The sequence below is a fragment of the Chaetomium fimeti genome (genome assembly GCF_033439085.1).
Source record: "Chaetomium fimeti strain CBS 168.71 chromosome Unknown B0H64scaffold_5, whole genome shotgun sequence".
NCBI lineage: Eukaryota > Fungi > Ascomycota > Sordariomycetes > Sordariales > Chaetomiaceae > Chaetomium > Chaetomium fimeti.
This window is the reverse complement of record NW_026944333.1, coordinates 22905-37298: the sequence shown is the minus strand read 5'-3', so window position 1 is coordinate 37298 and position 14394 is coordinate 22905. Positions and strand designations below refer to the sequence as shown.

Here is a 14394-nt window from a genome sequence, read left to right as displayed (position 1 = left end):
CGAGCAATTTCATATACATATAGCCTACCCCTATAGGACATCAAGGTACTGCTACGTTGAAGTCATCCGCAGTTCAGATCAAGCAGAGCCCGTTTCATGATTACGAGTATGAGAGAACTCAAAGGCCCCGGGTTGTAAGTGGTAGGTAACCTGCAGATCTCAAACGTGCTTAGCAATGCCCTCGTGCAGCCTGAGCGTTGAATTGGAGATTCTTCCTGGAGATCATAATGCCGTGTCCCAACACCAACCGGCAGCAAAACAGAATGTATTACAAGACATCCCAGATATTATTACAGGTATAGGAGGAGCACACAACCGGTTGTACCCCGCGCGACTTCTCCTGTCGTACTTGGGTACCAGCCGGCTCCCTCGGGTGATGGGTTTGGGATGGAGGGCAGCCGAGGTGGCCAGATTGCAACAGGTTGCAGATATCAGGTCATCTGCAACCTGAACCTTGCCTTGGCAGACATAAGGGATTGGACGACGACGACCCCCACTACATTGTTGGAGGCCCTTCAACCCGTCACGCAACCTGTGGGTTTATCTCCAAGGCGCGGCGCCCAGCCGGGTTTAAGCGCCGTTGGACTTGCACAAGCCTCACCGCGCGGCCGCTCATACTCTCTTGGCTTCTTGTCATCCAAACACAACAAAGAAGGTGTAACTTTCCCCGCCTACCCCTCCGCTTGGACACAACTCGTCCCGGGCCAAACTCCACATCGGCCCCTCTCGCCCATGCCAACGCACCTCGATACATGCGCTGGCCGCAGCAGAGCTGGGTGGAGTTCTTACCACACCCACCTGATTCGTCCCGTCTCGGTTATGCGGCACAATATCAGTCTTGCGATGTGGAATGACAGGGCCACTGGGAGCCGGAACTCTGTTGGAATCGACACCTTAAATAGTCTCAGCTATCCCCCAAACACGAGCCCTCGCTCGCTCTCCGACATCTGCCCTCCTAACCGAAAGCTCTTTCTTCGCATTGCACTCTCCATTTTCAACACCCTGAACATGTCTTTCCACCTTTCAGCTGAGGATACCCGTGTCGACGATGGCCACATGCTTCGGGCCCGTCTCCGAAACGAAGAGGGTGAAATGGTCGATGCCGAGCTCGACCTCAACGATTGTGTCGGAAACAATGACGGTATATCGACCGGACTGTGGTCTTCTTCTTGGGAAACCACACACTAATAACATGTTTAAAGGTTCCTTCGAGTGGGGTGGAGTGAACTTTGCCGAGAGCTCCGATGGCATTAGTTTCGAACTCGAGGGTGACGACGCGGTCCCTATCCTCCGAGCTACTCTGGCCAATATGGAGGGCGAAAGCATAGATGCGGATCTCAACCTTGGCGAGCGCATCCATAACGTGGATGGTCACTTCGAGTTCCGTAAGTGGAGAACCTAGGTGGTCCAGATAGTATAGCCGTACTAATTCCTTCTCAGAATAGGCTTAATCTCGACCAAGGCATACACAAAGCCGGGTCAGGCAACACAGCAGACAGTCAGCCAATGCAATACTATAGCGACCAAGAACTGTAACCAAAATATAACGATCCTATGTACTCTCGTGACGTGACCGTGATGCTTGATTTAAATCTTGCCGGTATAAGCGTTCGTACAAGGTAAATGGAAGAGTGTTTTTCTTTCAAACATTATACTGTTGTTGCCTTATGAAGCTGAGCCATTCTTTATTTTCCCGTTTAATAATACGTTGGAGATGATAATTAGGGGTCAAGACGCAAGGGTCTGGACAAGAGGGTTCTATGGCCCTTCGTTGTCGACGAATCCCATTACAGAAGTTACCTACCCAGGTACCTAGTTAGCAATACTTGACCAAACAGAAGGACCTGGGGTAAAAAGCAGTCGAGCCAACGCCTCGACATTGATGGAAACTGAGCTACCAGGTAGTCGTTAGTGTTTCTTTCGTAAGGATTGGTACCTAGGTAGGTACCAACTTACCACTCCAACAGTGAATCACTTTGTTCTTTGTTTTTGCACATTGGATTCGTTACCTAGATAGTCTAACCAGGCCACCTTTCAAACCGCATCGCATGGGAAAAGTAGCTTGGTACATTGCAAGACCGCGTCTTCGAGATAATACCCAATCACCGCTGAGTACCTCCATTCCGGCTAAAGATCGAAGGCGCGGGACCTTGGTTGGGCTGGAACCAACCATGAAGGATCGCGCTCCTCTTCTCACGAGTCACAGCGAAGTGCCCCAAAACGCGAGAGCCTACAATTGGCACCGGTAATTGGCGTACAAAACCATTTTCAGTTGTGGTTTTACGAGCGAGCCGGTCGGGCAGCTCTCAGCCGAAGTCCTGACCGAACACAAAGAGCCACAACAATGCTAACCGATGTGGCCAGCGGCCGTCCACACCATGGGAACCTCTGGGTCCCGGACGGATTGACTTCGAAATTGCCTTCCTCGTTGACCCCGTTTGCTGCCGAAGCGCGGCGTAGCGGCGCCATTTCGGTGGTTTCTACGGATATGGATCGGAACACGAAATACGGACACTTTTAACTACCGGGAGTCCGGGACGACGCCGCGGCAGGACCGTGTCCCTGGTCGCTTGCAGGGCACCCGTATGCGGTAGGATTGATCCCGCTGCCATGTATACTCCCTACGGTCTAGCGGGTTTGCGAATGAGGACACCCAGACAAAGCACCGCAGATAGGGCGCACATAAAGGGGTTCCATCCCCCTGGGGGGCAAATTGAATCTCGTTCAGCTCTTCCGCCAGCAAGTGACGCGACGAACTATATCATGATTGCCATCAGCCGTGTCGGCGCCCTCCTAGCCCTAACCTGCAGTGTCGGGGCATCAAGGACTGCGGTGGAATCATTTGACTATATCGTTATCGGAGCAGGGACGAGCGGACTCGTTGTGGCGAATCGGCTCTCCGAGCAATCCTCGGTAACGGTGGCAGTTATTGAGCCCGGAAATGATGAAAGAAACAATGCCAATGTTACGACGACACTATTTGGGGCAGGACTCAACACCCCCGTCGACTGGCTTTATTCGACCGTGAAGCAGTCCGGGGCTGGCAACAGAGCGTTTGATCTACATGCGGGCAAGGCTTGGGGCGGAACCAGCGCGATCAATGGTGAGTCAGTTGCGGGTGCAACAAATGTTATCATTGGGCCGGTGGTGGCGACGCGGACTTCAAAAGGAGCACTAACACGATCCCCTCAGGCATGACATATATCCGCGGCAACGTTGCCGAGTTTGACGCTTGGGAGCAGCTTGGAAACCCGGGGTGGAATTGGAACTCGATCTTCCACTACTTCAAAAAGTCGGAGAAGTATACCGTTCCAACCGATTCCCAGTTAGCGGCCGGCGCCACCTTCGAGTCCCGATACCATGGATTTCACGGCCCACTCCACGTTGGATACATACCCGCTCTTGAGAACGGCTCGTTTGCCCCCGTAGTCAGGGATACATGGGCAGGACTGTCGGTCGCTCACAACCCAGACCTCAACAGCGGGAGCGTCCGAGGCTACGGCATGGGGCCGCAGACCCTGGACACGAAATCGAACGTGAGGTGGGACGCCGCACGTGCGTACCTGCATCCAGCTGAGAACCGGCCAAACCTCAAAGTTCTCAAGGGAACTGTCAAGCGTATAACATGGGCTGCGGGGAAGTCTGAAGCGGGGCTCCTTGTGGCTGACGGGGTAGAAGTGGTGACGGATGACGGAGAATCGACCGTCTTGCGCGCCAAAAAGGAGATTGTTGTATCCGCGGGAGCACTGAGGACCCCGTTGGTGCTTGAGGGGTCAGGAATTGGAAACCCAAGGTGAGTGATCTTGGATCTGAGCAACACCCGAACGTGGATGTAAGAGTGTACACTGGCATTGGCTCACAGTTCTCCGGTCACGGCTAGGATCCTAAAGTCTCTCGGCGTCGAGCCCCTCGTCGATCTTCCAGGAGTCGGCGAGAATTTGATTGAGCAACCAAGCCACTTCCTGGTTTTCTCGGGTGACCTCCACGACTCATCACCGAGCGCCTATCACTCCTATGTGACGGCGGCGGAATTGTTTGGCGCCGATCTCGCTGCAGTCGAGGCAGCAACACGTGCGAGCATTCCTAGGTGGGCAAGGGCCGCTGCGGACGCATCAGGGGTTCGGAGTCTCGACATTTGCGCCATTGAAAAGTTGCTAAAGATCCAGCATGACCTTCTTTTCAAGCACAATGTTACGGCCGCCGAGATCCTTCTTGTCATAGCCCCGGATAACATCCTGGCTTCGAACTATTGGGCCTTGTTCCCGTTTTCTCGCGGTAGTGTGCATCTCGAATCCGCCGACAGAATCAACGAACCCTTGGTGGACCCGCGCATCTTCCTCGCAGACTTCGACCTCTCCACCATGATGGCTGCGGGGAGATTTGCCGAGAAGTTTTGGTTATCAGAACCGATGAAGACGAAAGGTTCAGTGATGGGGCCCGTTGTGTCGGGGGGGTTAGAACTTCCGAACAATGCGACCAATGCGCAACAAGGCTCGCCGCAATTCAAATATATTTGATTTGTTTATTCAAATTCAAATCCAAACAAACCAATTCGGCCACCCAGTCAATCAAATATCAGGGCAAAATTGATCAATTATATTTGAATTATTTGAACTAGCCACAACCAGCCCAGCCCCCCGCCACAGCCACCAACCTCTGCCCTGTGTAACCCAGACCCCTGATGGCGCCACCACAACAGCGCCCGTTTGCAGGGACATTCGCATCGCCAACCAACCAACCAGCCCGCCCGGAGCCCAGAGGCGGCCCAGCCAGTCAGTCAGTTCAGTATGCCGCCTGTGGGATTTGAAACCCCCCGCCCGCGCAAGCGTTCCCGGCGGCGCGCACCCCCTACCCACCATTGAACACCAGATCGAGGCGTTGGGCGGTGTAATTTGACTGCGTTTTGCGTTTTGTTCAAGTTGATAGATTGGCGACTGCAAGTCAGGAAGGCCAAAGGCGCGGGGGGAGTGTGGGGGTTAGGGTTATATATGGGGCTGGGCAATTAATTGATTTCTGTCAAACAGATCAAATCTAATTAAGCGCAATCAAATATTAACCCAATCAATTCAATTACGCCTTCAGATTTGGATTGTTTGAATTGTGGCGAGCCTTGATGCGCAATGGCAGGCGCACTTGCGCGATACTGGTAAGAGGCAGCCCTGTTCCCTCCACCGACCACCCTCCTTACGCGGTATTAATCCTGTCTTATCGCTACAGTCATCGCGAACTCGCACCCAACAGGTACCGCATCCATGATGTCTCGGGCATTGGGCGGGGTTGTTGATCCGGAGCTGAGGGTGTATGGCACCGCGAATGTAAGGGTTGTGGATGCCTCTGTGGTTCCGATGCAAGTCAGTGGACATTTAACTGCAACTCTTTACGGCCTGGCAGAGCGTGCGTCCGATATTATCAAGAGGACAACGCATTGATGGGACAGGGGTAGCTTGGAGTGAAAGCCCCAAGGTAGTGGACGGGATAAAGGCATGAGGCAGTTGCTGTTCGTCATAGATGGGAACCATATTTCATGTCAAAGCTTTCTGTTGCCTGTCATTCTGAGCTTCTCGGCCCCAAGCTGAGGTTCAATCGAGACCAAGCCCGCGGCTCCTCGCCGCATATCTAATTTCTTTCTAGCCCAAATAGACACGGCAGCCGCTACTTCTCAACAGACATGTCGGTATCAGAAGCGTAAAACCTCTCAAACGCTCTCTTTTCTAAATCCTCCTCGGTCATGGCAGCCCCCTTCTTCTCCATGACGTTTTCTGCGCCTAAAATAGACACGTTTAGCCCATTTCCACGACTCTGCTCCAAGAAAGAACAGAATGGTTACGGCAAACACAATCCCCCATTCTTTACCGATGCCCTCGTGGAGAAACACGTCCCGGTTCAGCACGGGGATATACAGCGTGGGGAACACGCCGAAGAAGCCGACCACCACCGACCAGAACAGAAACGTGTTATTCCAGAGTCGGTTGGCCCAGGCCTTGGTATCGCGGACGGCACCATCGAAAAACGATAGCCGGCTGTCGACGAGCTCCCAGGCGAAGAATAAAAACATCCACATCATCGCTGTGTAGCAGGTCGATCGGGCTTTGAAGACGCCGAGACATGAGGGGGAGTACCCCAGGTTACAGTCGCGCCCAAACTCGCCGTCGTAGAAGCCGAAGAGGACGACTATGAATGAAGACAGCAGGCAAACGGCCATGATAATACCGTATGCCGCAATATCCGACAGGAATTCGGGGGTGAAAACGCCATACTTGAGCTATTACCCCTTGCCGTCAGCGGTTGATCCCTGAAACTCCAGAATTGTCGAAACTTACACTCTGCGGCGGCCTGAGCAGAATATGCTTGCTGGCGGATTCGAAACCCAAGCCGGTTTCGGTGAAGGCACCGGCAACGAGTAGCATGAACAAGATCTCGATGGGGGTAATCTGAAAGATGGATATTCCGCCGGCATCCTTGTATGCCAGCCCAACCAGCAGGGTAGTAACGAAGGCGACATTGGCGGATAGCACATGGAGCATGAACTTCTGCACATTGTCAAAGATGCGTCGGCCCTCCTCGACCGCGTTGAGAATACTGGCGAAGTTGTCGTCACTCAGGACAATGTCTGACGCCGACTTGGCCACATCACTGCCCCCCAGGCCCATGGCGATACCCACGTCCGCTCGCTTTAGGCTGGGGCTATCGTTCACGCCGTCTCCCGTCATGGCAACGTACTTGCCGCGACGGTGGAGGGCGTCGATCATCCTGACCTTGGTGCTCGGTGCGCATCGCGCCACCACGAGCGGGAGCTCGGCGAGGGCATCAAGCTCGTCGTCGGTCAGTCGGTCGAAGTCGTGGGCAGTCATGACCATCTGCTCGGCGAGATCCGCTCTGACCATGTCCATCCTCGCAGGCAGGATGCCCACCTCGATTGCAATGGCGCGCGCCGTTTCGGGGTGGTCACCTGTCAGCATGTGCACGCCAATGCTTGCTTGGTGGCATTTGAAGACGCTCGGCCTGGACTCGGGACGGGGCGGGTCGTAGATGCCAATCAGACCGCGGAAGGTAAGGCCGGTCTCATAATCTTCGCGCTTCAGGAGGCCTCGGCGGGCGTCGTCGGGTGAGACAGGCTGGATCTTGCCGTCCGTTGAGTTGCTAGCCAGCGCTAGTACGCGAAGGCCGCGGCGGGCAAGCGCTTCCATATTTTGCAAGATGGTATTTTGGATCTCGGATGTCAGCTGCATGGTGCTGTCGCCGTCGTTGTCGCCGCCGCCGGATGATATTGAGATGGACGAGCAGGTGGCGAGTACGCGCTCCACGGCTCCCTTGGTGAAGATGCGCACTTGTCCGGTAATGGCGTCCTGGCAGAGAACGGACATTTTCTTTACCGAGGAGTCAAAGGGGAACTCGGCCAACTGGGCCCAGGATTCCGAGGCACCTGCTCCGTGGCCAGGCCGCCCAAATCGCGTCGCGAACACCTGCATGGCAACCTCGGTCGCGTCGCCGTTGGCTTGCCATAACGTTGAGCCCTCGTTCTCAACTCGCTTGACGGTAGCTAGGTTAGCGAGAGAGGCAATGTCTAAGTACTGGTGTAGGGAGGCGCGCGTCTCGTTTGTGGGTGTGATTGGCGGTGCGCTATCTTCGTTGCGCATCTCGCGTGGTTCTGACCGAACGAACCTCACGGTGCCGGCCTCGGGGTCGTACGGGTCATTGCTTGGACCGACTGCATATGTCCCAAGACCGGGGATCCACGCCATCCGTGCCACCATCTTTCCTTGGGTGAGAGTGCCTGTCTTGTCCGAACAGATGTTGGTCACCCCCCCGAGGGCCTCGAGCGACCGCATATTGCGGACAACAACGTTTCGTTGTACCATCACCTTAGTCCCTGCTGCCATGGTAATGGTCAACACCAGGATCAAGGTGACAGGAAGTGTGCCGAGTGCGGTGGCGACCGCGTAGATGATGACATCGTTTCGAGCTCGGAACTGAAGTGGTGCTACGTTAACCAAGTTTCTTTTTCGAGATAACACGCACGCGCGCTCGTTACTTGTAGCCTACCTTGTTCGCCGCGAGCACAATGATGGCGCAGACGACGGCAAACCCGAAGATGTAGTAGAAGAGTTGGGACAGCTTTCGTTGCAGCGGCGTTCCCACTGTCAACCCAAGGAATTTCCCGAGCCAGTCCCACGTCTTCCCAGCTGCAAAGGACATGTAGCATGCGATGGATGCGTTGCCGTTTTCATCACGCACAAGCTTGCGCTTTTTGCCTCCCTCATCGCCGAGTGCAGCGGCAATGGCGCCTATCTCGGACAAAGGCCCGGTGGCAAAGACGATGGCGCGCCCACGGCCTTTGGTAATGATGCTGGAGGAGAATACAACATTCAAGCGATCCCCGGGCCCGGTGTCTCCGTCGAAGATTTCGTCCGGATACTTGCGAGCCGGGAGACTCTCACCTGTGAGAAGGGCCTCGTCGACTTCGAGGTTGACAGCCTCGATAAGACGCCCGTCGGCCGGGATACTGTCGCCCACCTTGAGTTCGATGATATCACCCGGCACTAGTTTGGTTGCGTCGATGGTGGAGATGAGTCCATCGTCTCGGACGACCCGGGCCGTGGCAGCGTTTAGCGATTTGAGCGAAGCGATCGTCCTCGCCGCCTGGAGATCTTGGAGGAAGCCAATAACGACGTTGATGAGAATCAGGCCGGCCAGCACGCCTCCCTCCACCCACGACTGAATGCCGAAACACGCGGCAAGCGCCAGAACGAGGATCTTGAACGTGGAGTCAGTACGTATATTTCGGGAAAGACATTAGAGAGAAAAGGGAGCTACTTTACCAAGGTCATGGCATTGAGAACCTGGGCCGCAAGGATCTCAAGGGGTTGAACCCCTTTTTCCTTGCCGAGATCGTTGGCACCGTATCTGTCGAAGCGAGCAGCGGCCTCGGAGGAACTTAGACCTAGTCTGATCTCGGTCTTCAGTTCCTGGCCAACCCGTGCTGATGATAAGCAGTGTGCAGGCAGAGAGAGTGGCTCGTTTGACTGCCCCGAGACATGACCTTCGGCGGCCCGGGCGTGGTTCGAGGCCGCCATGGTGGGTATAAATAACTTATAAGTCAGGCCTGAGCTGGAGTCAAGGATTTTGTCGACGCAAGCCCAAGGGGATTTCCATAGCGGTCCATCGGGTTCATGTCTCGAAAAGGAGCCGAGGAAGGAGTGTCGATGCTTGAAAACAATGCCTGACTTTATAAGCTTTTCGTGCTGCCGTTGGGCCAGATGAGATGCCCGCGCTTCATAGGTCTTGGCGGATGGCGAGTCTGCTCGGTGAACATCCCGAACAGGGAGCCAAGACGCAGGTGGTGCACCCAATTACGTATTGGGAGGAGTTCAACAACGACATGTGGGTCGCCGAGAGAGAGATGATGGAGCCCGTTGCTGCTCGCCAGTGCTCGCGTCTTCCTTCTCCCCGCCGAGCCGCCTAGGCACATTGGCGCGGGGCCCCGGCACTGAGAAGGCGGCCTTGCCGGACTACCATATCTTTTCGTGCTCGCGGATATCTCGGGTCTCTATGTGCGGGTGTCCATCCTCTTGTATTCGTTGGTTGTTTATTGTGAGAATCAGGGTTTTTTGGCGTGGCAAATGCAATGGAAAATAAATAAGGTACCTACGGACCGAGTTATTTTCAACGGGACTGGCACTCGCCAGGGCTTCAAAACAACTCGGGAGCAAACGAGCTTCGGGGGGGCCCACGATTCCAAAGCTACAGGTACCTAGGTAGGTACCTACCTCCCTACCTAGGTACTTAGGTATCTTGGGGATAACAACAACCCCACCGCAAGTGTTGGTATTTTGTGAGGGTGGTGTGTGAAGCCGAGGGCAATATCGCAAAGGCTCTTCAAGCGTTCCCGGCTCGGGTTTCGACATGAGGTCACGAAGTTCGCCTGGAACTGGAAAGCGTTTGGAGATGCGATTCCTCTCCACAACCGGAGAAACACGCTGGGATTGAATGACCGCTACACAATGTAGGTGTTCAAGTAAAACTGGTGGCGACTTTTCAATTGTGAATGATAAGGTAGGTAGGCATGGAATGTTGTATTGTATTGCATTGAACCGAACGTGAGACAGTGGCGCCAACTGCCAAGAGCGCCAACATTGCCTGTCCTCTGGTTTCCCGCCCTGACGGTGCACTTCCGGTGCAAGGTTGTTGAACCATTGCGTCAATGGCCTTGGCTCACCTGGCTCGGCGTTCAATATGCGGGGTTCTGGCCATACTGTTGGCTTTGCTGATGGGGCTGGGGCTCTTGGTAACCCTGAGCGTGGTGATCCGCTTGATGCGGTTGAGGATGATGTTGCGGGTGCGGTTGGTAATGGCTTGGTTGGTATTCTTGCTGGGGTTGGTAACTTTGAGGTCGGTAATCTTGCTGCGGTGCAGAGTTGTATTCCTGGTGGTGAGACGGAGGAGGAGGCGGTGGGTAGCCGCCATGGGGAGGAGGGGGGTGGCCGCCATGGGGAGGAGGGGGGTGGTGAGGTGTAACCTGGTGGCCACCTCCGAGCTGGATGCCGGAGCTCGGTGTTCCTACGCTCACTCCTTCGTTGCCGATATCATCCGGGACGGATATCTTGACCTTGGGTAGGTATTTCTGAACCTTTTGCTCCACCATATTCTGCACGAAGACCCAGCTTTCACGCTCGAACTTGCGGTGTCCGCCGTTCACGACACCCAAGATGCTCTCGCGCAGGGTCTCCTGCACCTTTCGCACGAGACCTCGGATCTTGTCCACGAGCTTGGCCTTGATGTCGTCACCAAACCCACGGTTGGCTTGGGGCTCGGCATCGCGGTCGAGCTGCGAATCAAAGGGATTGCCACCGAGGATCTTTTCGAGGGGCCGTTGGAACTGGTCGGGCAGCAACTCGAAAAGCTGCTTCTCGATTCCGCCCAACAGCTTTCGAAACTCGAGGCGCACTTCCCTGTGCACTCTCGCAAGCCCGGTGCTGAGCTTCTCGCTGATGACCTTGGAGAAACCGCCACCGCTCTCTTTTTCCCCACCGTCGCGATCTTGGTCCTCGAGACCCCTGGAAGTTCCTTGGCTCGGATTCTTCTTGTGTCCAAATAGGCCTCCGAGTCCCTTGACAAGGTCTTTCACTTGGTCTTCAATCTCTCCCTTGACGCCGTCACCGAGATCCCGTGTACTTGTGTTGCCACGCAGCCAACGTTTGATATGATCGAGAGCAATCCGAGTGAATTGCTCCGCGATAGGGGTATGTTGCTCTCGGAGCTTCGCGCCGACTTTGTCTTTGATCTCAGGGCTAATCAGGCGGGCTTTTTCTTCCGGGTTGCGCGCGGCGTCCTTCACGGTGTTGCTGAGGACGCCAAGCAGTCCGTCTAGCTGGAAACTCTGCCGTTCTGAGCCTTTGTTGACTTCAAGGTGGTCCTGAACGGCGTTGACGGCGGCTGAGAGGAAACCCTTGACGTTCAAGTTATCGGTCGGTTCGGACCCACGGGAACGTGTTTCGCGCGGAGCTTCTCGGTTTTCGGTGAGGTCGAAAATGTCGCGTAGGTCGTCTCCCGCTCCACCGGCAATCTTGGTGAAACTGCGTGTCAGGTCGGCGATCTCGTCGGCAAAGGGTAACGATTCGCCGCCGTATGCATCTGGGACTCGGTCGTTTAGGCCCCTCGAGTTGCCTGCATGACCACCTGTCGCAGCTTGGTCCTTGTTGAAAAGCGAACGAAAGGCATCGACTACCTGTCCCTCTAGGCTGTCGATGGTCTTCTGTTGAAAAACGTCCAGTTCTTGGGCGATGCGAGGTTGGATTTGCGGCGCCAGCGAGTCAACATAATCGTCTACCTTTTTCATCAGCACCTCGGGGACGTGGGAAGACATTGGTGCGGTTGTTATGGGGGGTTTTCTCAAGGGGAGCAATTTGTGCCGAGCGCGAACAGACTAAACCAGGGGGATATTACGGGTTTCGGGGAGGTCAAGAACATGGACAGGAGTGCGGGGTTGCTGGCCCCACGTCTTGGGAGGAGATGGAGGCCCGACGTTGAAGTTTGTCCACCCAGAGGAGAGTCAGAGGGTCCAGTGGATAGGGTTGGGGTTAAGTAAGGTATAAACAGCGTGGCACACTGCTGTCAAGAGTGCTATCATCTTCTTGGCCCAGGATAACCACAATCGTGGGCTGGTGCGAGGTCTGTGTAAAAGGGGTTGTTGGAATACCCCTTTGAAGGTACCTAATGGGAAACCAGAATCCCCATCGACTTTGGGGCATGTGGACAATGATTAAAAGTGAGCAGCGAATCGGCCACCGAGGACTATATCCGAGGAGGAACCTCTAGTGTCTAAGTCCGCCAAGGGACTCAACGCGGACGAATGGAGGGTATGACTCGTATGGAATGGGCTGTACGTTGCTTCATCGGCAATATTAACCGGGTACCTGGGTAGGTACCTAGGTACCCTACATGAACCGGGAAATAAGTTGACGCTGGATTCGTGCTCAAGATAGCACTTGGGAAGTTTGGGGAGCTGGAATGATATATTAAATCAATACCGGGACCAGCCCGGAACGCGAATTGTTGGATTAAGACTTGAGCTATATCCTATTGAAACCTCCACCTTTGTTTACATCGGCAGGGGAACACCAATATAACGGAAACCTGCCTGGACAAGAGGCTTAGAGGCAGCAAACTTGAGAAGGAACTCAGCTGTAGCATTAGGCAACTCGTCCTTGGTCTGCAAAGCGATATACTTCAGAAGGTGGTCGATGTCTGCAGCGTCCTGATCCTGTTTGTCCCTGTTGCCATTCGAACGGTTCTGCGACCAAGAGTAACACCGGATGTTGAGAAGCAGTGAAGCCTTGAGGACACGTACTCTGCCAACCATGAAAAAGCCATTTGCGTCCGGGTATGCCTGGTGAAGCCTTGTCGGCTCCCTAAAGATGACGGACACCCTGCTACCGCTATCGTTCTCGTGCCACACCCGGAGGTTGCCCGAAGAGTTGGAGGATTTGAAGCCGTTATTCTCGGGAGCACACAATGCCTTGGCTGTCTTGCTGGTTTTGCCGGTAGGGACAAACACCTCCACATTTTCGACAGGGCGCTTCAGCTTGATATCTAGAAGTCCGAGAGCACAGGTGCCCACGATGGCGTAGGGAGTGTCCCCAAGGGTTTGAGCCAACTTTTTGACGACGGACTTCGCAGGTGAGCTGTCGAAGTTTGTTGCCTCGCCGACAATTGCGCTGACTCCCGCGCTGATAATGTTACCAGCAGGGCCGGCTGCTCTACGGGCCGCCTCGACGACGCGAGAGCCGGTCGAAGTGCTTGTTGCTGTCCCCGATGTTGTCGTTCCCGTTGTTGGTCTCCCATTCGTTGCTGACCCATTCGTTGCTGTCCTGTTCGTTGTTGTACTTGGTGCCGTCCTTCGTGCACCACCGCCGCCGCCACCCGTTCGGTTCCCGGTGTTGTTCATTTCTAGTACCTAGGTTGGTGGGTACCTATTGGGGATGGGTTAAATAACGGCGGGAAGTGACTGATAGCCTAAAATAGTTGATCGATGTCGTGGTAGTAACAGTAGTGCAGGGCAGAGAGTTAAAGAACGGAATGTAGTTGAAGTTATTGTGCGGTCGATATATACCAATTCATAATATTGCGCCGAAGCTGCCTATAGCTCTGCTTTAGTCTTGGAAGGTTTCACCTCTACCGTCCTGTCAGCTAACTGAAACTAGCTTGTAAGGGCGTAAGCTCAATAGATAAAGTATAGAACTTGGCATAACGATCGGCTTTGTTTGAGGTTAGTGGAGCTGCAACCATTTGTCTTACATATAGGTCCGAAGGATCATTCGGGCGTAGCCAGACTGTACCAAATAAGCGGTGCAAAATGGCCGACAGGCCACCGCAGTCGGCACAATATGGCCCCGATGTCAGCCATTGCCGCGGCCTACAAGAACGTGCGGTGGCCGAAATATAGGTCCTGATTTTACCATGATGTATCTTGGATATTGTCTCCCTTTTACGTCAGTAGCAAAATCGTTGAAGCATTGATGGGGTGTTACTCTGCTTAGGTTTTTGCTGTGAAGGTTTTAATCTCGAGTACTTCCATAATTACCTGTTTGAAGTTCCAATGAGGTGAAGTATTTGACGGCAGCCTGGGGACTTCTGGAATCGGGTAAGCATGTACGCTTGGCCCGGTGAGAGGTCCGCTGCACGCAACGCCCGGTTGCTATGGGTGCCTTGCTGCCATAGAGTCGTGATCCTCGGTGCCCGCACCCATGTTGGATCTTCCGCGTCCTACCTAGTCGCCCTAACTATCGCACCTAGCCTCGCCTAGACACCGGGCATAGCCACATCGCCGGTCTCCAAATTGAGTCATGCATTTCAGCAGTGTCACAAGGCTCTGCCACACTAGGTTTAGCTTGCTCC

At 54.5% G+C, this 14394-nt stretch overlaps 5 protein-coding genes across 5 annotated transcripts; 2 read left to right on the top strand and 3 right to left on the bottom strand.

The window, feature by feature from the left end:
* The first annotated feature begins 470 nt into the window (after positions 1-470).
* On the top strand, positions 471-1559 carry B0H64DRAFT_398689 (CVNH domain-containing protein). Its single transcript, XM_062803968.1, has 3 exons — positions 471-1141; positions 1203-1385; positions 1441-1559. Exons 1-3 carry the CDS (start codon positions 733-735, stop codon positions 1443-1445), a joined length of 597 nt encoding a protein of 198 aa, XP_062657302.1. The 5' UTR covers positions 471-732; the 3' UTR covers positions 1446-1559.
* A 1204-nt stretch (positions 1560-2763) lies between these two features.
* Positions 2764-5429, top strand: B0H64DRAFT_325363 (glucose oxidase; the record flags this gene model as incomplete). The annotated part of the gene is made up of 5 exons (XM_062800696.1): positions 2764-3103; positions 3193-3793; positions 3881-4453; positions 5109-5146; positions 5218-5429. 5 exons carry the CDS (start codon positions 2764-2766, stop codon positions 5427-5429), a joined length of 1764 nt encoding a protein of 587 aa, XP_062657301.1.
* Positions 5430-5504: 75 nt separating this feature from the next.
* On the bottom strand, positions 5505-9168 carry B0H64DRAFT_172835 (uncharacterized protein). Its single transcript, XM_062798790.1, has 4 exons — positions 8820-9168; positions 8044-8754; positions 6321-7970; positions 5505-6262 (listed from the first exon to the last, which is right to left on the bottom strand). Exons 1-4 carry the CDS (start codon positions 9072-9074, stop codon positions 5696-5698), a joined length of 3183 nt encoding a protein of 1060 aa, XP_062657300.1. The 5' UTR covers positions 9075-9168; the 3' UTR covers positions 5505-5695.
* Positions 9169-9961: 793 nt separating this feature from the next.
* Positions 9962-12216, bottom strand: B0H64DRAFT_398679 (uncharacterized protein). Its single transcript, XM_062803967.1, has one exon. The coding sequence runs from the start codon at positions 11861-11863 to the stop codon at positions 10229-10231; it is 1635 nt and encodes a 544-aa protein (XP_062657299.1). The 5' UTR covers positions 11864-12216; the 3' UTR covers positions 9962-10228.
* A 382-nt stretch (positions 12217-12598) lies between these two features.
* On the bottom strand, positions 12599-13649 carry B0H64DRAFT_461988 (uncharacterized protein; the record flags this gene model as incomplete). The annotated part of the gene is made up of 1 exon (XM_062807526.1): positions 12599-13649. Exon 1 carries the CDS (start codon positions 13442-13444, stop codon positions 12599-12601), a length of 846 nt encoding a protein of 281 aa, XP_062657298.1. The 5' UTR covers positions 13445-13649.
* Positions 13650-14394: the final 745 nt, after the last annotated feature.